A 22,440-nucleotide genomic window follows, 5' to 3' on the forward strand; every position below is an offset into this window, starting at 1 on the left:
CTGTACCTCAACCACCAGGGTAGCCATTTTTCCCAACGGAAAACTTCAAGCGCGCCGAGTACGAGGACTTGTTGAGCAACACGAACCGAACAGACTTGCAGGGGTGGAACGAACAACGAGACAAGATTGGAGGAAGAAAAAAAGAGGAAAACAAGCGGAGCTATGCTTCCTTCACATTCCATTTTTCGCCTTGACGCTCAGTCGCGCTCATAATCACGGATCAATATCGGTCGGATAGCTATGCTAGAATAGAGAGTAAACAAAATCGTGTAATCGGGAAAGAAAAAGTCGAAGAACAAAAAGGGGTAATCCAAATCCAAATCAATCAGTCTTAGCCAAAGGAGCTCGCTAAACAGGCAAGCAAAAAGAGGGCTATAGAACTACAACAAGGGGAGAGACGGAAGGGAAAAGGGGAGCATGTTACAGTCGGCAAGAGATTCAAGGAAAGATGTTCTTTTTTCCCGTTTCCCATCGCTTCTCGATCCCTTTTCCGTGTCAAGTAGTCCAATGAAATACCTTCTTTTCGCTAGTCCAGTACAAGAACCCTCACAAAAGAGTTCGGAAGAAGTGAAGCTGTTCGAACATAAAGTTCAATAGTATATTCAAGGAAAGTTATGGAATACGCACTGCAAGTCAAATTTGGAAGAAAAGAAAAGTTTCGTGCCAGCCGCTACAACATCAAAAAAGAAAAGTACAGAAAGAGAATCCGCCGATAGCAAGAACAAATCCAAACTAGTCGCGAAGCGAACAAACCATGAATGCTTCGAAGAGAAGTTTCCGAAGAAGGGTATCAGGTATCAATGATGATGAATGGTAGGACGGAAAGTGTCAAATTTTTGTTCCCTTTCCGCATCCAAAACAGAGAATAGAGGTTTGCGTGTGTGTGGAGATGGTGGTATATATCGGATTGTGTTTTTGCCTTTCTCACAGAGGGCGTACAAACACGAATGAGCAGGTGGGTGTTATGCCTGGATTATGTAATGCTTTTCCTTCGGCAAAGACCTGAAGGGATGAACCGAGAAAAGTTGCAACAGATGATTGACAGAAATGGTCGTTAAAGGTCATCTCAATGGTATAATGTGTCAAAATCGAGCGCGGATTCTTTTTTGGGTTTTCGTGATTTTGTGTACCAGGGACATTTCCCTTTCGCCGGAGGTAGGACAAGTGGGAGAAGCGAGATGAAAGCTGAGACCATTAAGGAATGGTGGACGATGCTCGTCTCAGCTGAAAGAAGGCGGTGGCGTGTGACACAGCAGCACTTCAGCTGAGGCCTCGACCCATGCGGCCACCCGCGCGCCAAAGACGGTCACTCAAACGCTCAGATCATGCCGGTGGGACTTTCCATAGGCACGACGCCGGCCTGAATCTGCTCGGGCGGCATATTGGCCCTGATCTCTCTCGGGTGGCGCATGTAGCCGCGGTCGTTCTGGCGGCTCGGCGCGTTCGAGTCGGGAGGGATGACCTGCTCCATCATTGGGCTTCCTACCGAAGGAGCCGGCGGCGGAGGAGGCGGGATCTGGTCGAGGAAGTTCTGACTCTCGCTGAGCGGCGACTTGGCGCGCTGCTGCTGCTGGTACGCGCTGTTGGAGCGATTGTGACCAAAGTCAATCCCCGGGATGACCGTCTCATAGGGCGAAGGAGCATGGTTGTAGTCGTTTGGCGGCGACTTCGCCCGCGAGCGGGACGTGCTGCGCATGCGCTCAGTCACACCACGAAGCCTGCTGCCGATGCTCTCACTGACGGAACCACGGCCCCGACGGTGCATGTGGGGCGAGCCGGTATGCGGACGCGGCGGCGGCGGCGGCATGTCATTGATCGGGTAGTCCACTGGTGGGGGCACAGCAGGAGTGGTCGTGCGGCCGCTGGGGTTCTCATCGATGGCAATGTTGATGACACCGCTGCCCGTACGACTGTGTCCATGGAACATGGGCGGCGGCGGAGGCGGCGGAGGAGCGGCCAAATGCTGCAGCTCGGCGAGAAGGGGAGGGTTTTCCTTCGCTTCGGGCTCACCAACGATGATGATCTGTTCGCCGTGCAACGTCTCATCGATGCTGGCCGTGATTGGCGGGGGGCTGATGCGTTTGTTGCCACTGCCACGGCTACTGGCTGACCCGCGCCTGCCGCCGTTGATGTGCTCCGGAGGTGCAGAAGCCGAGCGCTGTGGGCTCTGGGGTCCTGCCTGACCAAACGTAGTTGCTGGAAGCAGGGGAGCTACATCATCTTGGACTTCGGCATGGTTGTCGATGTTCACCTCGATGATATGCTGAGGGATCTGAGGCACGGCAGGCACTTCGTCGCGGTCGCCAGGGTCAGAGCTCATGTATCGAGGATGGCGCAGAGCCCGTGGCGTAGCAGGAAGTCCGATCGGCGTTGACCTAGTGGAGGTCCCGGTGGTGTGTCTAGGGTTGTAGCGCATCATCTCAGGATCGACTGTCTGGCTGCGAGGCAAGCCCTTGTCACTGTGCGAGGACATGGGTGGCATGAAAGAAGTAGGCGAATTTCCAAGGTCGGTCAAGGAGCGGCCACTGATCGGAGGCCGGGACAGTTCCTGCGGGTGTGGGATCACTGGAGCGGAGGGCCTTCTGGCTAGAGACAAACGACGCTCCTCGAGTTCGCGAGCAGCCCGTTCCTTCTGCGAGAGAATCTTTTGCGCAGCGGCGGCAGCTCCGGACGAGAAGTCAGTCTGCAGTTTCGGCATCCGCTGGCGAGAGGCTTGGCGGCCGTTGGTCATCTCTGGAGACTCAGGACGAATGTTCGTGATGTCCTGCTGACTAGGTCTACGGCTTTGCGACCGCTCCCGACCATGCCGGTCAGGCGAGGATTGTCTGGATCGCCCACTTGGCCGGCGGCTTGAGCTCCGCTGGCGGGTCCTAACAGGCGACTTCACGATTTCGAAAGCGCCGTCATCATCACCGTCGCTCTTGTAGAAGAGTGGATCCGAGGACATAGGAACAGGAGAAGTGGGAGAGAGGCGCCCTCTTTCATCCCCGTTGGAGCGGCCATCCCGGCTTGCTTGACGGCTAGCCGCCCTGCTGCCCAGGTGTCCGTTTCTGCTGCGAGACCTGCGCTCGGTGGACTCATGGCGCCGGCCGAGCTTTGAGGACGACCTAACCTTGGACGTACCCCGGGTGCCACTGCGGCTGCGTCCGCGTCTGGAAGCCACCATGGGCGAGGCAACCTTGTAATACCGTTCGTCATCGTAGCTGTCGTTGTTTCCACTGTTGTTGCCACTGCTGTACAATGCGGCCTCCTCTGGGGACATGGGAACCGGCGAGGATGGGGAGCGCTTGGCGGGCTTGATGTAGCGTGTGCCAGAGCGTCCGCGAGTCTGAGACGCATCGCGGGCACCTTGTCTGCTGCTCCTTCCCGCGCGATCCTTGCTGCCAGCGCGAGAACGGCTAGCTTTACGTGCGTGGTAGTTGGCCTCATCCAAGCTGCTGATGTACTGGTCGATGCCTCTGATCTTGGAGCTCTTGACGCTGTTGCTCGTCAGTGGGGGACTAAGCTCAGCGTTGCGACCGGTGAGGAACCCAGACTGCGATGCAGTTGAAGGCGCATCACTGGTCTCAACGGTATCCACCACATCCAGATAAAGACCATCTGGTTTCCTGTCTCTGGACCCGTTTCGCTGGCGTGATTCTTGCTTTAGGTGTTCGAAAACGGCGTGGGCAGGAGATGGCAGTGCATCGGACGCCTTCTTCTTTGCATCGCTCGGGGTGTATGCAACGGCACTGAGCAACATCGGTTCTTCATCCTTCGGCGCTTCCTTCGGTTCTTCGGTCGAGACCTCAATGCTGGGGTGGCGAGAGTGGACGGAATCTTGTTCGACTCCGAAATTGATTTCGATAGACTCCGGCTCCTTAACCGCAGTTGTCGGGAATGGTGTTTCCCCGCCACCCATGATTGGCGTTTCTGAGATGGGAGTTCCCCTCATGTAGTCAGGCTTGGATGGGAAGCGCTTTCGACCGTATCCACCTGGGGTCGCAGTCCTGGCGGAAGATGGCTCCCTAGCGCTCCTACCCGGATGCAACCAGTTGTTTCCTCCACCAGGAGAAAGCGCAGACTGCGCGATGGGAGTAATTCCTTGCGCCGTGCGGTCGCCGCCAGCAGAAAGGGCACTGCTACTATGGTCGTTGAAGCTGGTGAAAAGCTTAAGACCAGACTGCTTGACACGGTTCGGACCGGCAGAAGGCGGAGAGAGGGGAGGGCTAAGCTGCGCCTCAGCCTGGCTTTGTTGGGCGCGGTAGACGTCGTCTTGTGCCTTGGGGGATGACCAGGGTTCGGTGGATTCCATGCTGGTACAATAGAAGCATCGGACTGCAAGCTCAGGCTGACGAGTAGTAACTGCGACCTCACCCCATTTCCGGACTAGGAAGGATTGCCGCTGCCAGTCGTGAGGGAAAAGAAGACAGGTGAGGAGGACAGCCTCGAGGTAGTATTTGCGAGCAACATACACCTCGACAGCTTCGTTCAACTCACCGAGGCCGAGAAGGATTGCAACTGCAGGATGGATGTCGCCCTTCTCCATCAGCCTTTGCACAAACGCCTCTCCGACCTTTCTCTGCGAGTTCTGGCCCATTGAGCACAGGGCGAGCAGCATCCAGTCGGAAGAGGTCATTGACTCGGAGCCAATCATCGAAGCCATCAAATCGGCCCCGTTGTCACCAAGCCATTTAGAAAGTAGGACACTACTAGCTGAACCTGACGAATGACGGCTCACTGATCGAATTAGCTGCAGCTCGACAATCACGGGGTAACAAAACTTACGCTCATCGCGAATTAACATTTCAATGTCATCTTCCCAGCCAAAAACCACGCTGAGCATTTGCTGCCTGAGCTCATCGGGACTCTTCGCCGCACCTGGCTGCGGCATCCTGAACGGAACATCGCTGAGCCTGGCTTTTGTGAAGGGGAAAAGATCCAGTTCCGAGGTATTCGTGCTCTCTTCTGGGCTCCGGAGCATTTCCTTGCGCAGCGAGGACGAGCCCCTGGAACGGTGTCTTGAAGATGCGAGAGAGGAGCCGGAACGGATGGACATGCTTTCACGAGCCCTGTAAGAAGAGCCAGACCGCATGGAGGAACCGGACGAAAAGACGGTTCCGTCCGAGCTTTCAGAGGATCGAGAAGACGGCTTGTCGTATCGGTAAAGATTTCTCCGCGATCCCCCGGACGAGCGAGAGCTCGTAGAACCGCGGCTCGACACAGGGCTGAGGGGACCAACGCGATCCCGCCTCTCTTCCTCCAGTTGATCCATCTCTTGCGCAATCTTCTGCAGGGGCGACATGGTGGCGGCCCCTTCACCTTCGCTGCTCTCATCGAGATAGACGGGCAAAGCTGGAGCAGGTTCGTGATGCTCGTGCTCGATTTCCTCTTCATGGTGATAGTGGTGCTTCTGCTGCTCCTTCTCTTCGATCGAATTCGGCGGCGAGGGGGGTGTATTCGCCGGCACGTGCTGGACATTGGCAACTATTACGGGAGTCTGGTTCGGGTTGATGTCGTACTGCTGAACAGTGTGGTTGCGGCCCAGGGTGAACAGAACAGCACCCGGGCCAAAGTTGGCGATGGCGGTGACGCCTTCTATGGTCGGAATAATGTCGTACGTGACTTTTTTAGTTCTCACGTCCCAGGCGTAGGTGGCGCTGTCAGAAAGAATAAGCATCAGCACCAAGCTTCATAAGATTGGCATGCTACCGAGACAGGTCTTACCCTTCAGAGTACTGCACGATGCGTCCGTTTTTGGACCAGCCGAACCAGCACGGACCAGATTCCCTGTTCTCGGACCGATTGAGAATCCGAATCACGCAGGGCGGGTCGCTACTCGGAGCTTTGGGCACGCTCCAGACGCGAAGATCGCCATCGCACGTCTGAGTGGCGAGCATCTCCGACTTCTGCTTCGACGACGAGCCATGCCAGGCCAAGTTGATGATGGGCGAGGGCTGCTTCGGGGTGGTGAGGGTGTGCAGGATGGTAAAAGTCGGTTGCAGCGTGACGATGAGGATGGAGCCATTCTGGTAGCTATAGCCGCCGTTAGCGAACTAATCCTCCCGTAGGGACCGACCCGCAGGTCAGAGCTCCCGATCATACCCAATGGCAAAGGTGCGGCAGTCAGCGGCGGGCGCCAAGGCGGTGATGGGGTCGAAGATTGTGCGCGCGGAAATGTGCTCGGAGGTCGACGGCTCAAAGAGGATCACGTTGCCCTGCGAGTTGCCTGTTGCGCGTTAGCTAGGTAGCTGTGATGCGTCACAAGGTGTTGTTTACCGAACGCGACGTTGCCATTGCGCATGAATGTTGCAGCGTTGATCTGCTCGTAGGCGGCGAAGCGCGCGACCTCGTCTCCGGTGAGGAGGTCCCAGACAATGGCCGTGTTGCCGACGTCGTAGCTCACCACCAACCGCCCCGCCCCCCTCTCGCTCACATTGTCGACGGCAATCCACGCCACGTCCTCGCGGTGCAGGGCCAGGCGGCGTTCAATGGCCAATGTGTCGTGGTGTAGGCAGAGGATGACGTTCCGCTGGGCGTACAGGAAGAAGGAGGCGGTAGCGGCGCAGGGCTCGAACTCTTGGGCCTTGGGTGTTATGCTCGGCGCAGGCGGCGCGAAGGACGACTGCTCGTCACGCCGCGAGCTGCTGCGCGACGTCGAGCGGTGTCGTCGCAGCTGGCCGGCGGACATGACTGCTGCTGCGGTGGCGAGCTCGGGTTAGCAGCAGGTTGAGACGGGGGACCATCTAGCAGCGCGGTGGTGGAGAGGAGGGAGCGAAATGCCAGAAATAGAACAAGTCTTGGGGCTCGAGGGCGGCGGCGAGGCCTTGTATACCATGGTCGGGGAATTCCAGCACGTACCCTGTGGCTCGCACGCGTCTGTGACTGTGCTGTGTGTGGACGGACTTGCATGAGCCCGCTTGGTGCGGGCAGGTACGGCAGAGTGCGGCTTGCAGCTAGCTTGGGACAGAATAAGAGGGAGAAGCAGCACCGGGGTGGCAGGCCTGCAATGAACGGAAGTCGAATCAATCGCCGGCGCCTATCTGGCAGCCACTCTCTCGTGACCGCACGACACCAGGGGTCTTCTTTAAAGAGAAGGCAAGGCGTCTAATAATCGCCTGCAAACTCTGCAACCAACACCATCTAGCGGTCGACGGATGCGCTGGGGCGAGCGGCAACGGGGCGTAGCGTTGCTCCCGGGCCTCCCACTGGGCCGCATGAGAGGCGGTAACACGGTGATCCGGACGTGTTCCACGCGCCGTGCCTCCAGTAATCCCATTCAATCCTGGGTCGTGTGTGCTGCGAAGACGCCAAGCCTGTGATTGTCGGCGGCTACACAGCCTATCAGCGTTTCCAAACACGTCCGCCCGCTGGCCGTCCACGCCTTTTTGGAGCTTGGGCCCCCCGCATCCCGGTTGCTTACCGCTAATTCGACGGCTTTGCTGCAGGCACGTCAAGCCATCAGGACCAGAGAGCCCGCCGTTCACCCTCGGCCACGCCCTGGCCCCCAGCGTGAGGCTCGACAGATGGCGATTGTTATAATAATCCCGACGCCGCACGCGAAAGCTCCGGCGAGGCTTTCGCGCCTCTCGCGCCTCGCGCGCCGTGGCGCAGCGCTCACACGCAAGCAAGACAACATAACCACCTCACCCGCCGCCGCCCCGTTTTCGCTAGCTGGGAGAGTTGCACAGCGGTCGATCGTGCCTGCGCCGCACGTCTCCGTAATAACAATCCCAACCTCTCGCGTTGGGTTTTTCCCTCGTGCAGCTCCACCACTCCCCTTCCCAAGCCCACGGGCTGCGCGAGCCCGGCGAACAGGCTTCGCTTGCACCATGATCTGTCCTTTTCTCGCTTCTCCATGTCCGCTGCCCACATTAAACCGTTTTCTTGCCGTCCACATGCTGCATGACGTGTGCTGCTGCTGCCCAGCGCCCAACGTAAACGCCCACGAGCGAGATGGAATAATGGAGCCTCGCCATTTTGCGGTGAGGGAAGAGGTGCGCCAGAGCCGCCCGCCATCTCGCGCCCAGCCAGCCATGGTCGTGTGAATGGAGGCAGGCGAGGTGACTGGACGGCCAGCACGCTTTCATGCGAGCCGGGATCGTACCAATCGACTTGTTCCAATCCGCACCATGTCCGCTGCATTGCCAACTGGCCCCTCATATTGGTTGCAGCTCCGCCAGCAGCAGGTAATCAGGAACCCGGCCCTCCGATCGCCTCATCAGAGCTTCGTTTGGGATAGAGCGCAGCCGCTCCGAACGACTCATTCACGGGCACGAACCGGCTCAACCTTGTGGATCCTGCGTGTTGTGTGACTTGCAGCGAGGCCAAAGCGCTGCGGTTGGGCAAGCGCCGCGCCGCGGGGAAGGGGAAAGGAGCGGCGGATTCTGTCATAGCTGGCCGCGAATGAGTCGCTCGGAGCATGGGGGCCGTCATCCCTATCGCACCATCATCCTCACTATCACGAAGGAACCGAACGATGCTGTTGCGAAGATTGTGTGTGATTTCATCTGCTTTGCATTTCACAGGGCGTTAAGCGCCCGGGCTAACAGCTACCCTGCCGCCACTCGTCCCGCTTCCCCTCGGAGCGCGTGTGGCCTGGCCAGACGGCTTCCTCATATGCTTCTGGAACTCTCTCCACGCTATTGCAGATGATAAAGATAGACATGTCGCTCCGAAATCCAGCTCCGGCTTCCTTGGTTCCTCCTGTCCAGGGCTCATCCCTTGATACTGCCACTTTGGGCGATGCTTATGAACTAAAAAAGAAATAGAAAAGGGCTAACGCTGGCGGAGCGATCCAGATCGTCAGCTAAAGCCCGGGAGCCGCGTCCCGGGCCGGGATGACTGCGACGAGGGCTGGCCGTATCACAGCGGCAGCCTCGTCTTATGCAGTGCTGCCGGTGTGCGTGGCGCGTGGAGCGATGCGCGTCTCGCTGTGCGCGCGCATCGTGTCGCTGGATGGGAGGATGGATGGGGCAGCGCGCGCAGCGCGCCATGTGTCGGTGTGCGGCGCTGCCGCCGTGCAAGTGACGTCCGCGTCTGTGCTGATCACAATCGTGTCGCGAATTGCACGCTTTCATCTAGGAGCGTGCAACCCTCGGGCACGGCGGGCGTGGCGGCAGCTAGAGTCGTGGTACTGCATGTTGCGAAATGAAGAATGGGGTATCGGATGGGGTATCGTAAAAAATCGGAAAACGCTCCGGAACAGTCAAGGCCGAGATGTGGGATAAAGAATCATCCTGGGGACTGAGTCAGCCTTGCTCGGGTTTTGATGTCCTCGGATCGTGGGCCCTAGGGCCGGCGACCCGCATCGGGAAATGAGTCGCTTACCTTAAATATCGATGATGTGAGAATACCGGCCTTTCACTCGGCCGGCTTTTCAGGCGACTCGCTGATGGGGCTCATCGGCTTGGACGGGCGCCTTTGCTTCTTGGAGCTCGGCTGCCTGGACTTCTTGGGGGTGGCGTAGAGCGGCAGGAGGGGCTGTGCGACCTGCGGCATCTGCGGAATCCGGGGCGGCGCGGGGGCCTCCTCGAGGAAGGGAGAGCCACCAAGCAGGTCGTCGCCGAAGAGATCCTCGTCGCTGATGTAGGAGCTGGGGGTGTTGTTGCGATAGACGCCCGAGCCGAAACTGTTGCCGGTCGGCCAGCTGGGATAGGCGCACGAGTAGCCGGCCGGAGACGAGCCCGAGATGTCCCGAGGCGAGCTCGAGAACGAGGAGCTGGATGTGGAAGCCATGGAGAAGGTTGAGCGAGGAGAAGAGGATGCGGAGCTGCTGGGCGTGATATTCATAATGTCGTTATGCGGTGGTGGTGGCAGCGAGGCTGTTGCGACAAGCAGGCGGGTGATGGGCGGAAGCGACCAATATAGTTGCGTGGTGGGTGCCCGCGTGGACGAGTGGTCAAAGGCCGCGTGAATGTGATATCGGCTGGCGTTTGGGTGTGAATCAAATCATGGGGAAGAGGCGCGTGCATCTATTATATCAACGAGCAACAAACACGGCGGAGCACCCACCCTGGCTCGGTAACCGGGGCTGTGTGGCGTTCCGCCTAGTAAAATTTACTACGGTCCAGGGAGCGATGTGCTGCGTTAGTTGTTGGTCGGAGCTTCACCGCTCAGCTAGGAACCCGGCCCCGTGGCCAACGCTTTTCCAGGCCAAAGCTTTCACCGCCCCGAAAATCAGCGGCTGAGGCTCCCAGATGACTCCAGTTGGCCGCGGGAATGACTCCTCAGCTGCCTTGACACGTCTCACCATCACTCAGCATCAGCAAGCAGGCTTCGCGCGCTGGCAGTGCTGTCACAGCGCTGCTGGTTTCCTGCTAGTCTCCTGCCGACTTGCACATGCTGCCAGCAAGGCGACCAAGCACCAGTGGATCCCGGCGCTATTGTGAGTGGGGGTCCGTCAACGATGACGCTGTTACTACAAGATCTCATCTCGGGCACGCCCGGGTGGGCATTTTTGCGCCGGAGGGCTGATAGCCATCAGCCGCGGACAAATGGCATATTGCCGTCCCTTTCAACCTGCCGCGATGCGACGCCGCTCCGCACTAACTAGCCGGCGTGGGTTCCGTATCCCATACGTGCGCAACCTGCAGGGCAAAATTCCTCCCGGACCTATCTACGACCCTGAGCGCTCGGTGCGTTACTCCCACCCTGCGGCGGGAAGCGGTCGCACGCTGTTGCGCGTTACAAGCATGACGAGCTGCGGAGAAAATATGGATACGGTGGTGCTCGCTGCCTTCTAACAGGCGGCACTCGGGTTTGATCGCTGCGATCAGCCGCGTATTGGTGTCGCGCAAGTGTTCCCGTGAAGGCACCAGATGAGGCACACCTCTCGTCGAATATTGCCCAAACGACGACGGACTAGCTGCCGCACTTCTCTCCCGCGCGGAGCGAGCGGTGCCGCACGGGGAGATCCATGCCGCCGCCGGATGACCGCCGCCCAGCCCGGCGGGCACAGCGAAAATGTCACACAGGCCATGCCTGGGCTTAACTTCGGGTTACGCTGACATTCAGCTACGACTGGTTGGAGGGCGCACCGCTCAAACCGCCGTCGGTCCTTTCTAACCTTCGGTGCCCTAGCTCCTTGTATGCCGCTTGAGTTTCAAAAAACGTGGCAACCACGCGGCCGATGTTTTCGCTCTTCTTTCCGCCTCGCCTCTTCACGTCAAATCATTCTAGAAGAACTCTATTTTAGCTGGCGCGCCTGCCGAAGGGTCTGCTGCATCCGTCGCCTGTCATGGTGCGGCGGTGTAGCGCTTCGCATACCGCGCCTGGGACCGCAAAAGGCAGCAGGCTGTCCCCGTCCGCGCATCCTTGGGCGCACGTTGCAAGGCGGTCGGCTAGGTAGTCGCCCCTAACCGACCGTCTTCGAGAACTTTGTCCTATTCGTATCCACCCTCTGGCTCGGAACGGCACACTTTGACCGAGATGAATGTGCACAGTGATCCACATGTGCCGTCATCTGAATCCACTTGGCGCAGAGCACTCCCCCCTGCAGTTTAAAACCGCGAATCATGTTTGTACTTCCGAGTTTCTACAACACCAATGCTTCAGTGCTTTCTGCAGGTGTGTAGATCTGTAGGGAGCAGAAATAACGCAGATCCACAGCCGGTCAGCCTCCTGTGAGCCTCCCTTTCTTTTTGACAGCTTGGGAAGACCCTGATCAGCCCCGGGTAGCAGTGGCGCTAGGGTTCCTGATGTAGCGCTGACAGGCGATAATCCGACGGCATCCCGGCCAGCGGGGATTTTGCGGGTACCACCAGCCACACCCTGCGCCCTTTTCTCGGACCATTGATGTCATCATCTTAGAGCTGTTCGGGAGTATCACTCCCCAACTGGCATTCCCGTTGTCCCTTGTGGAGACAGTTGCAAAAAACTACCGCATTTTCCGGGGGATGCGCGCGTGGTCAGCCTGACAGATAACCGGTTGACGTCTTCCTTGTGGCCGAGGAGGCGCTTCCGGCGGCTGCGCTGTTGTGCGTATCTCCACAATGTGGATGGATATGTCCGGGGTCGACGAAGAACGACGAATGAAGTGTTGGCAGAGACGAAAATTTCAAACCTCAACTCCTCTCCGACCGTGTTGCGACAACCTCCACGTTAGGCACGCAGGAGAAGGGCCGAGCAACCCCATGAAAGTGACCTCAGGTAAAAACATGCTTTTTGTCTGACACTCTTCATCATCAACCCCGCACCATCTTCTGACCAGCTCTTTTCACGAGTGCATCCTATCGCAACCTTTTTTCGCACTTGGGACCGTGGCTTCACTGTGGCGACCACGCGTCAGACAAGACTTAAAAGTTCACGTCATCCTTTGTACTCTCGTCCACGGTCCGCGAGCAATCTCACGAATTTTCAAGCCAGATTCACATTTTAGACGTTCGAATATGTCTTGAAACGTAAGCGTGCTGTCTATTTTCGTCGTTTCTCGCGGGGGTTCGTTTCGACGAGGTTGCAGAAGGACGTCGTACCCAGGCCAACGACCTATTCTTGTAGAATGAGCCAGGACGCTGTGGCGGTCAGAGAAGCAATCCTGACGCCATCACCGTTTTCACATGCTAGTCTCATTACTCGCGTAGTTTTCGAAACGGCCGGGCACGGCTACCTGTACCCACCTGTTTTGCCGTTGTTTCCCCCATTCCATTAACCGAAAACAGACCAGTAAGCGTATCGTGCGATGGACAACATGCGACGGCCCCTTACTTATGCGTGAAGCACACCCCATCATGCGCGACTGCACGTTCACTAGCGCCGTGTTTGCTTTGCATGAACAATGTTTGGAACATGTTTCTCTGCTGAGAGTCTCCTTTATTCTCTACATACCAAGGGAGAACAAGAGCTTGGAGGAGACGACGACTAATGCAGGGACGAGAACTTCCGTTTCTGGCCAGCCATCCCTGCAACAGCCGCCATCTCCTCCTCGCTCTTGTTCTCCCTTGAGGCGTTCAAGTGCTCCTCTGCGGACCACTTCTCCACGCCTTCCATGTTCTCCCCCTCCGACACCCAATACCTTGAATAGTTGAGCTTTGTGGCTTCGTTTCCCCAAACAAGCCATCCTGAGATACAGACCCTACCGAACACCTCCAGAGCAGAGTACTGGCCTTCGGACTTCCGCCAAATCTTCTCAATGATCGGCTTCAGGCACGGCTTCCTCGAGTGAGTGTCCGGTACGGCGGCAATCACGCGCTTGTTGACGTGCCAGTTGCCAACTGGCGGCCAGTAGGTGTTGCGCTTGTCCGGAGCCTGACCAATTAAGAAACATTCCCATGGCTTGCGCCAGGTGCTGTCCAAGTCTATCACTGGCGTTCCATCTACTGTCGTCTTGATCCAGATCCACTCCTCGACAAAAGCAACACCCCATCTGGCAAAGAGGCCGTCGGGACCGAGGACATAGTCGCGGACTTTCTGGTTGTTGGTGACCCACACTCCGATAAATCCTCCAGGAGCAATCCGCATATCGAGGTCCATCCTATTGAACATGTTGTCCATGTGCCAGATCCTTTGAAACACTTGGTAGTAAGAAGAATCCTGCGCAGAGGAGTTGGGCCACGGCGGGTCCATGACGATGAAGTCGAATTGCTTCGGGTGTTCGTATTTTGCATGCATGTACTGCACCGCATTGTCGAGGTCCTTGCCCCGCGTGCAGTCTCCAAGGATGAAGCTAGCATCCGGTGGGATGTAGAAATGCTGATTCTTATCATACTGTGGCCTTTCCTCTCCGTACGCCATCGTCCGGCCCATGGCCCTCATCTGATCAGCAGCAGCATTATCGGGCACGTATGAGAGTGTCAGCATGTTATCGTTGGGATTGTAGAAGAAGCGGCTGAAGTTTTCGGGGAATGACGGCTTCTCATCATGAAGATCTTGGCTCTCCGCGGTCCGGGTGTGAGGGTATCCTTGCACCAGCAACCCCAACAATTGCCATGGGATCTTGAGCGTTGTGACTCGATCAGTAGCATCTGTGTCAGAATCGTGTGCAGAATCGCGTACCGTATGGCCTTTCTCACCATTGGGGTCATGCTCCTGCTGCTCCATGCGTTGCTTATAGAATGATTTCGTAGTGTAGTAGCGGTCCTCGCACCAGAGCTTGGTGTCCAGAGCGGTCTTGATTTGGCTGAGAGCGTCCACAACGTAGGGTCGAATCTCGTCGAAGACCAACTTCAGCCTTGGGTCTGTTTGATTCTCCATATTCTTCCTGGCCTTTTCGGTCTTGGCCACTGGTTGGTTGTCATAGGGCTTGATCTGTGGCTTCATCGAAATTGGATATGAAGTAACACGCTGAAGTTTCAGAACCTGCGCGGCGGCAATCGATTCCGGAATGTCGACCAGAAAGACCGTGAGGTCCTTGTTTTTCCAGGTAATGCCGTACATGGTTCCGAGCACTAGATCTTGGCGTTCGCGACCGGCGCGATGAATGTGCGGCGGATGTACCTTGACGGCAATGAAAGAAGGGTGTGGTGCTGAGCGTGACCGTCACTGGGTGACTGGAGTCGCGCGAACGCGTCGCGGTGAGGTGCGAGGCGAGAAAGAAGAGCAGCGTAGAGTAAGGAAGAACTGTGAGCGTTGACGCGATAGCTGACAGGCTGGCAGCAGCTGCCGAAGCCAGCGCTTCCGGTCCGACGATGTTGTTGCGAGAAAGAAGAGTTTGTGAGCACAGGAAAAAGAGAAAGAGATGTGGTGACGAAGATCTTGGAAAGTTGTGAAAGGGTCTGTCTCGCGGAGGAAGACGCGTTGTCATGGCACCGCGCAGCCTTAGCACTACAACGCATGCAGCAGAAAGCAAAACCAGCACCCATGCTCCGAGCTCTGATCGCCTCAGTGCACGCAGCGGCTGCCAGGAGCACACCGGCCTGCTAAAAAGAGAAAGGGAAAAATCCCCTTGGCCAAACTTCGCTGCAGCACAGCGCAGCAAGACGCATTTATAAGTGCCGCAGTTGCACGGTTCGCTCGCTGGGCCTCCCGCCGCCGGCTACGCGCAGCGCTCCGCGCACAAGCTAGACCGCAATGTTGGAGGCCGCAAAAAAGTTGATCAGGCTCAAGTCGCACGTGAGGTGCATGTAGTGTTGAAGTTTTCGGCACGCGCGCGAGCTTGGACGCTGCAGGGGGCGGCTAGGGGCGGCTGGAGGGGTACCCGGAGTCGGGTCGGGGGCGGATCTGGGCTCCGCAGACCGAGGTCTAATGACGAACGCTGCAATACCGCTGACCTGCCAGCCCACGACATTGCCTCGAACAAAGTCGCCCTCCTCAACCGCTCCCCACCCTTTCCCCCGCATTCGCAAAGTGTGCGCGGAGACCCTGATCGGATGCCAGAGCGCATCTTGCGCGGCCATGAAGAGCAGAATAATCCTATCCAACCCAGCCAAACCGACTTCGCCCACACCATCCATTCCCAACGGCCAGCGATGACCGCCGCCCACGCCGAATCCCACCGCCCTGGCCGTGGTCCGGCCATTTGTCCCACAGACGACGATGCGATTGTCCCCCGGAAGCCCGCCGCGCAGGCCAGCGCCAGAAAGCTCGACAAAAGGAGTTGGGAATACATCATCAAGAGCGGCGTCGCTGGAGGCGTGGCCGGATGCGCGGTATGCGCCCCTTTCCACACCTGCAAGCGCATATTTGGGCTAACAGTGGCTGCAGGCTAAAACAGTTGTTGGACCCCTGGATCGCGTGAAGATCCTCTTCCAAGCTTCCAACCCCCAATTTCAAAAATACACCGGTTCTTGGAGCGGTGTGGCCATTGCATTAAGAGACATATACCACCAGAATGGTGTGCGAGGCTTGTTCAAGGGCCACTCCGCAACATTACTACGAATTTTCCCTTACGCCGGCATCAAATTCCTCGCGTACGAGCAAATACGAAACAAAGTCATAAAGAACAAGGAACAAGAGACGCCGTTTAGAAGATTCATTAGCGGTTCCATGGCGGGGACCGTCTCCGTATTCTTCACCTATCCTTTAGAAGTCATACGCGTCCGCCTTGCCTTCGAAACGCGCCAGGATGCACGATCAACACTCTCGGGCATCTGCAAAATGATTTACCGCGAGACATCGTCCACAGTACATCCTGCAAGTCCTCAAACAGGCGGCTCGACCGTCAGTCGCGTTGTCGGAGCGCCCGTAGCAGTCGCCGCTACCACTGTGGAAAGGATTACACCGCGAAGCGGCCTCGCCAACTTCTTCCGCGGCTTCACCCCCACCTTGTGGGGCATGCTACCGTATGCCGGCTGCTCGTTCCTGACGCACGACACCATCTCCGATTTGCTGCGCCATCATTCTATTGCTGCACACACGACGATTCCGAACACCGAGCGCTCCGATGACATGCGCGGCGGGCATAGACCGGCACAGTTGAGGTCATGGGCAGAGTTGACGAGCGGCGGGTTGGCCGGCTTCTTCAGCCAAACGGTTTCGTACCCATTCGAAATCATCCGCCGGAGAATGCAGGTCGGCGGCGTGGTGGGTGACGGGCACAGGCTTGGCATGAGGGAGGTGGCGCGGAGAATCTGGCTAGAAAGGGGGTGGAGGGGCTTCTTTGTCGGTTTGACGATCGGCTACGTCAAGGTCATACCCATGGCCGCGACGAGTTTCTTTGTGTATGAGCGCGGGAAATTCTACTTGGGTATTTGAGCGGTGCATATCAAAGGCGTTTAGAGAGGGACGGGAGGCTTCACATGGTCATGGATCGGGGCTCGTGGATGGAATGTGAACGGCCGTGGGAATCGGCATGTTTATACCGCCGATGGTAGATATAACCCTATCGATTGGATGATTCCTTGCTCAACTGGTCAAACGGTATTCTGGTGTTGAATCTCCCTTGTGCGCACCAGCACCCGCGGCTTTGTTAGTTACAAAGTGTCCCCCTCCACATGGGCGGAGTTACAGCGGTCGTCTCGACGTGAATAACGGTGACAAGGTGGAAAGCCAACCAGCATATGAGCTGTTCTTTGTGCAGCCCTCTCTTATCAAATACTTTGCGATGTCAAGAGTGGGCGTGACTCCCATGCGAACTTTCGGCGTAATAGATTTGAACTTCTGAGAACTTCAACTTCAAAAATTACAGCAAAGTAGGAACAATATTGGAGACGGTTATCATGCTTTTTCTTAATTAAAAACTTCCTCTATGGCAGTATTAGTACTGTGCATCACATTTGCCGATAGTAGGGGTATTACAGCTAAAGGCTAGCGCGAATAATAACAGGGTCTTAGAGCAGGGGGTAACTACGGCCCCCTAGGATAGATGGATTTTTATGATATTTGCAAGTAGTTATTTAACTACCCATAGCACAAGCGAAAAGGTATTCACGCTAGCGTTCGGCTGCAATAATCCTCTCTAAGTAGTGGTACTGTATGGTAGGATTCTACTTTCGCATGTTGGTGAACCGCTAACACTGCACAAAGTCGTATTGAGCAAGATCGCTTCTATTCAGAATTTATCGTTCTAGTTGAGAAGTAAAAATTATTCCAGGGCCGCCTAGACATACCTTTCTATCGACTGTTCAGCAATGTGACTATTGCTCTAAACGTAACCTACGATTTCCCATGATGAAGACGCTTTAATTACAACAGCACAGAAGTACACTAGCGCCGCTTTGCCTCGACCGGAACATAAGCTGTCGTGATTTGTTACTTTACGGGTTCTAAAAATGCAAACAAGCTTCAAAGTTGTCAAGGTTGATTATATACGGATACGAGTCATTCCATCGTTCTTTCTGAGTACCATTATGTACACCACTATCCGCGCCTACCAGGGTATCCGCAGCACCAACTACCAATGTCTCACGAAATACAGCACGTTTCTCTCCCTCAACACGCCCAGCACGCTCCACACCCTTTTCCTCTTTATCCCTTCTCTCCCCGCAATATCATCCAGCGCATGCCTCCCGTCAAAATACTTCAGTAACGCCGGCCACAAGTCTCTGACCTCCTTCTCGACGCCCTCGTCGCTGACGAAGCTGCTCCTGATATGCTCGATCCACCGAGCCTCTAGCGCATTCGCACGCTGCGGGCTGTATATCATGCGGGGTGCGTAGTCAGCCGGGTCCTTCGACGCCGCGTGGCCATGACCGGCGTGGTGGTGCATGTGCGACCCACCGAGCGCGGCGCCGCCGTGGTGGTGATGGAGCTGAGAGGCGCTAGCGCCGGGGCCGCCGGCGCCACCGCTGCCGCCGTTCAGGTGGTGTGGGTGGTGCAGGTGGTGGCGGAGCGAGTTGGCCGTGCGCTGGGGCGTGTTGGGGGTGCCGTGCGGCATGCCCGACGACGCGTTGGACGAGACGGTGCTGAGCCCCGTCAGCGATGTGGCTGAGTGAGAGACGTGCAGCGCCGAGGCGTACAGCGGTGAGTTGCGGTGTGCCGTCGGGCTGGTCGTCAGGCTCGAGGAGCCGCCCGGGTTGCTGGTCGTCGACGACGCGCGTAATTGAGTCCGCGAGCTGTATCCGCCGTCCGACGCCGTGTCCGACCGCGGAGAGCGCTCTTCGCGGCGGTAGCTGTGTATCGGTGTCGAAGGCACGTCGTCGCTGGCTATGGTGGCGCGGTCGGAGCCGTCGTCCGAGTGCAGCTCAAGCGCGGCATGCCTCTCCCGTGCTGCCTGCATGGCAGCTCGCGCGGCTTCCTTGGCTTCGCGCTCCATGATGGTTGCAACCTCAGCTTGGACCTCGGGAGAGACACGGATCCAGGCAAAGGTACGGAGTTGGGTCACCCAGCCACCGCGCATCAGCCAAGCAAGGATATCCATGTACGCAATACGGTGGTCTTTACTGGGTATTATGGTGCCGTACGTCCGTGGTGACTGGTTTGAAAGGAAACTGAGCATCTTGGGAAGCGAAGGGAGCGTGGGAAAGCGTGCCGCATATGCTGGAATGGCCTGGGGCAGTTTCCGCATGTCAGCGTTAGGAGAGACGATGTAGATGTCCCTGTGGTGAAGTGGCGGGATGGCTCGCGCCCGGCGCCAGTAGATGAGGTGTGCCGCGATGAACTCTAGATCAGCTACGGGGATCTTGTTCTGAAGCGCGAGTTTGTGAAGTGACCTTGTGGGTTCCAGGTTGCTGATGTAGAAGGCCAGTTGTGCGGAGTGTTCTTTAGCATCCCCTTCGATTTCCTTGAGAAGAGTCTCTTTATCTTCTAACAGCAAAAGAGCAGAATGCGGCGTGAGTGCAACGGTAAAAGCAGGGTCCGCTTCGGTGTTCTCATCTGGGAGATTTGCAGTCGTTAGCCATAGTCCTGGCATCTGCGGTTCCGTTGGTCGAGGTATATAAGGGGTAGAAGGAGCCTGAGGTATTTGATATGAGGCGTCAGCCAATGTCGCAAGATTGATATGTGCAATCTTGTTATTGGAGATGGCATCGTAAATGATGGCGATGGCCTTTGCTAAGGGCGACGATGAGATGATGCTGTGCCAAAGCATGGACATAGGTTCTCCTGGCCAGATAATTAACCGTCAATCCCCAACATGATATTGTTCTCAACACTCACTGTTCTCTTTCGCCTTATTCTTCAGGTTGAGAATGATCTTCGATTCTCTCCATACATAATTGGTCTTAGCCTGCTCATATTTAAGGTCCTTCGCAAACTTGCGAATGACGTTATCATACATCTCGCCGGTCCGGAGCTGGTACTCCAATGCTGGAGGGTTTAGCACAAACACAACATTGAACATGGTCATCTCAGTATCTCCACCAGCAGTGGAAGCACTTTTTGCATCTGAACCGGCATCGGAAGCTTCGTCAGACATTCTATGTCCGTATCCCGGCTCGAAGCCTGGAGGAAGTTCAATGGTGGGCATACCGTCTTCAGGGCCAGTCACGTCGACGCCTTCATCTTCATCGTCGGCCAGCGCACTCTCATGACCATCCGATTCCTGGCCATTGCCATTGTCCCGCAGTTCCTCTTGATTGGCAGCCTCGCGCTTTTTCTCGCTCCTTCTCCTTTTCCTCCACGCACCGTTCCCCTTCGCAAACATAGGATGGCCTAAGAAGCTGAGTCCCTCCATCCCCACCTCGAACTTTCTCTTGTTGAACGATTTGCCAGGGCAGAGCAATTTCTCCAATCCTTCAGTCTTGAATCCCATCACGCTCTCCCATTCGGGACCTCCATCTTCTTGCGCACTAATGCCACCTTTCTTCCCCGGCGGACCCGACCCTCCAGCACCTCCCCTTCCCTCCTCATCCCTCAGACCCGTATCATCATCATCGCCAATTTCTTCCGTAACATCTTCACTTGCCGACCTCAAGCTCCTCTGTCCTCTGCTCCGCCCGTCCCTCAGGCCCGTTCCTCTGCTCGTACCCTTACTCGTGCCTCTGCTCCCTGCCCTGCTCGCGCCCTCAGCCTCGGACGCCTCGTCCGACCCGGCGGCGTCGCTATCGCCGCCTTCGGAGCTCCAGCCGCTGCTGGTCGTGCTGCTCGTCGAATCGTCGTCATCGTCGGTCAGCGTTGAGCCGGATGTGCCGTACCATTGCGGGTGTTGCGGTGTCGCGTTGGCGGGTCCTACGGGATGCGGCGGGTAGTGGAAGACCAGGCGCGGGCCCGAGAGCGACTTGATCACGAGGAGGATGGCGACGAGCGACGGGTTCGGCGGGAGGATGTTCGGCGACGGCATGTCCGCTTTTCTCGTGTGTTTGCGTGGGCGTATGTTTTCGTTGCGTTCGCGCGCGCTCCGTGCGTCGCGTTTTGCGGCGGGACGTGTCGGTCGTGGTCAGGGTATCGGGTCGTGGGCGTTGCGATTGTACCGCTGAGGTACTGCCCAGAGATTTTAAGTTTTATTCATTGCTGTGGAAGGTGCGTTTGGTGGTGGTGTGGAATGCGGAGCGGTACCCACGCGAGCGCATGGTGGGGACCGAGCTCCCCCGGGTATGACGCTTAACGTTGATCAACCGGCAGCTCGGTATTTTCTTTACGTAGTGACAATGGCCATTGTGCACTTGGTTATAGTTACAGCTATTCCATAGGAGTGCTGTGATTTGGCTTTTGCTTTTCTTTTATCTATTTTCGCTCCTAAACCGCTGTGCCTCTCGCAATGGTCGTACAGTCTACGTGAAGGCAGAGATCTACCGATATCTTCGCTCATACGCCCCTCAACCAATTGCCGAAATATGCAGCGCTCTATTCGCTCCTCATCTTCCTGAAGAAATCCAGAACGCCGGTGTAGACGACGAGCAGAATACCACCACCCGGTCCCAGACGCAGCACCTTGGGCAGGAAGCCCTTGTACAACGCGGCGAAACCCTCCTCCTTCATGACCGTGCCAAGAGCCGGCCAAGCCCAGTTGTACTTGGGAACGACACCGGGAACCTTGGGAGTGTTCTGAATGCGCGACTTGACAACGTCCATAGGCGTGTTCACGATGGTACCAACCGTGCCACCAATGGCACCGGAGAGCAAGTCGTTCCTGATCTGCGAAGTCTTGTCCGCTGCCTTGGGCAGGAGCGCGCGGACCTGGAAAATGCATCCAAAGTAACCGGCGTTCCACAAGATGTGCCTCCACATGGTACTCTCGAGACCCTGGTACAGAGTGAGGGGACCCTCGTGCTTAATGATCTTGGAGACGCAGTCAAGCATGCCGTTGTACTTGCCGGCCTGGGCCTTGTCTTGCAGACGAATCTTGACCAGCTCGAAGGGAACGACGACGAAGGACTCAGTGGCACCAGCGGAGGCGCCGGTCAGAATGGAAAGGCTCTGGTTCATCTGCGCCTGGCCAAATAGGTTGCGGTAGAACTTGCCCCACTCGTCGTTGGCAGCGAACTTGGTAGCCCTGGAATAGGTCAATCCTCACACTTTGGTCGGAGGAAATGTAGCATACCTCTTGGGAGCCTCCATCATGATGGGCGCGCTGATACCACGGTACAGGCGCGAGAAACTGGGCACACGTCAACGCTGCGGTCTTCTCTCCGACTCGAAATTATTGCCATACCCCTCGTTCTTGATGATCTTCCTGAAGCAGTCCAGCATGCCATTGTAGGCTTCCTCACCAGCGCCCTTGCCAGTCTGAAGCTGCCTATGTTGTCTCAGTAAGTCTGCGCGTCGGTCGGCCGGAAGCTCCGTGCTTACACTCTGGTCTTGACCACGTCAAGCGGGTACCTGGGGTCTGCATCAGCCAATGTCACTGGAAAGACTGAGGAAGAGCCTTACATGACGAGAATCTATTGCAAGAGCGCGCATTAGCCCTAGGATCATGCGATCAACGTGCGCGACGACTCACCTCGGAAACGCCAGCCACCGCACCTGCGCGGAAAATTAGTCCATTGTTGTCGCAAGGCGCAAAGAGCGTGGCTTACCGGCGGCGAACTGGTAGACGAAGGGGAGGGGCTTGTCGGTTGCCATGGCGTCGGTGTGGTGAGGTGTAGCAGGTGGAAGAGTCAAAAGAAGGGTTCAGCGGAAGTTGTGGAGGAAATGCGGCACCGGCGCGCAAGAGCGGAAGCGGAAGATAAGGCGGATGGCAGCTAGAGTGGAGAACGGATGATGCCTTTT

General features: G+C 56.8%; 6 protein-coding genes across 6 annotated transcripts; 1 reads left to right on the plus strand and 5 right to left on the minus strand.

The window, feature by feature from the left end:
• Nucleotides 1-1,318: 1,318 nt before the first annotated feature.
• On the minus strand, nucleotides 1,319-6,670 carry LTHEOB_3058 (WD domain containing protein; the record flags this gene model as incomplete). The annotated part of the gene is made up of 6 exons (XM_035511939.1): nucleotides 1,319-4,295; nucleotides 4,455-4,719; nucleotides 4,768-5,639; nucleotides 5,707-6,015; nucleotides 6,085-6,208; nucleotides 6,259-6,670. The coding sequence occupies 6 exons, from the start codon at nucleotides 6,668-6,670 to the stop codon at nucleotides 1,319-1,321; spliced, it is 4,959 nt and encodes a 1,652-aa protein (XP_035362951.1).
• Nucleotides 6,671-9,342: 2,672 nt separating this feature from the next.
• On the minus strand, nucleotides 9,343-9,717 carry LTHEOB_3059 (uncharacterized protein; the record flags this gene model as incomplete). The annotated part of the gene is made up of 1 exon (XM_035511940.1): nucleotides 9,343-9,717. The coding sequence occupies one exon, from the start codon at nucleotides 9,715-9,717 to the stop codon at nucleotides 9,343-9,345; it is 375 nt and encodes a 124-aa protein (XP_035362952.1).
• A 3,120-nt stretch (nucleotides 9,718-12,837) lies between these two features.
• Nucleotides 12,838-14,352, minus strand: LTHEOB_3060 (Mt-a70 family protein; the record flags this gene model as incomplete). Its single annotated transcript, XM_035511942.1, has 1 exon — nucleotides 12,838-14,352. One exon carries the CDS (start codon nucleotides 14,350-14,352, stop codon nucleotides 12,838-12,840), a length of 1,515 nt encoding a protein of 504 aa, XP_035362953.1.
• Nucleotides 14,353-15,383: 1,031 nt separating this feature from the next.
• LTHEOB_3061 (Mitochondrial carrier protein) lies at nucleotides 15,384-16,608 on the plus strand (the record flags this gene model as incomplete). Its single annotated transcript, XM_035511943.1, has 2 exons — nucleotides 15,384-15,563; nucleotides 15,619-16,608. 2 exons carry the CDS (start codon nucleotides 15,384-15,386, stop codon nucleotides 16,606-16,608), a joined length of 1,170 nt encoding a protein of 389 aa, XP_035362954.1.
• A 1,138-nt stretch (nucleotides 16,609-17,746) lies between these two features.
• Nucleotides 17,747-20,572, minus strand: LTHEOB_3062 (Nitrogen permease regulator 3; the record flags this gene model as incomplete). The annotated part of the gene is made up of 3 exons (XM_035511944.1): nucleotides 17,747-19,395; nucleotides 19,450-19,599; nucleotides 19,762-20,572. 3 exons carry the CDS (start codon nucleotides 20,570-20,572, stop codon nucleotides 17,747-17,749), a joined length of 2,610 nt encoding a protein of 869 aa, XP_035362955.1.
• A 503-nt stretch (nucleotides 20,573-21,075) lies between these two features.
• LTHEOB_3063 (Mitochondrial 2-oxodicarboxylate carrier protein) lies at nucleotides 21,076-22,293 on the minus strand (the record flags this gene model as incomplete). Its single annotated transcript, XM_035511945.1, has 7 exons — nucleotides 21,076-21,724; nucleotides 21,773-21,829; nucleotides 21,884-21,967; nucleotides 22,021-22,050; nucleotides 22,102-22,112; nucleotides 22,172-22,194; nucleotides 22,248-22,293. The coding sequence occupies 7 exons, from the start codon at nucleotides 22,291-22,293 to the stop codon at nucleotides 21,076-21,078; spliced, it is 900 nt and encodes a 299-aa protein (XP_035362956.1).
• Between the last annotated feature and the right edge of the window lie 147 nt (nucleotides 22,294-22,440).

The sequence above is a fragment of the Lasiodiplodia theobromae genome (genome assembly GCF_012971845.1).
Source record: "Lasiodiplodia theobromae strain AM2As chromosome Unknown scaffold_8, whole genome shotgun sequence".
Classification (NCBI taxonomy): Eukaryota; Fungi; Ascomycota; class Dothideomycetes; order Botryosphaeriales; family Botryosphaeriaceae; genus Lasiodiplodia; species Lasiodiplodia theobromae.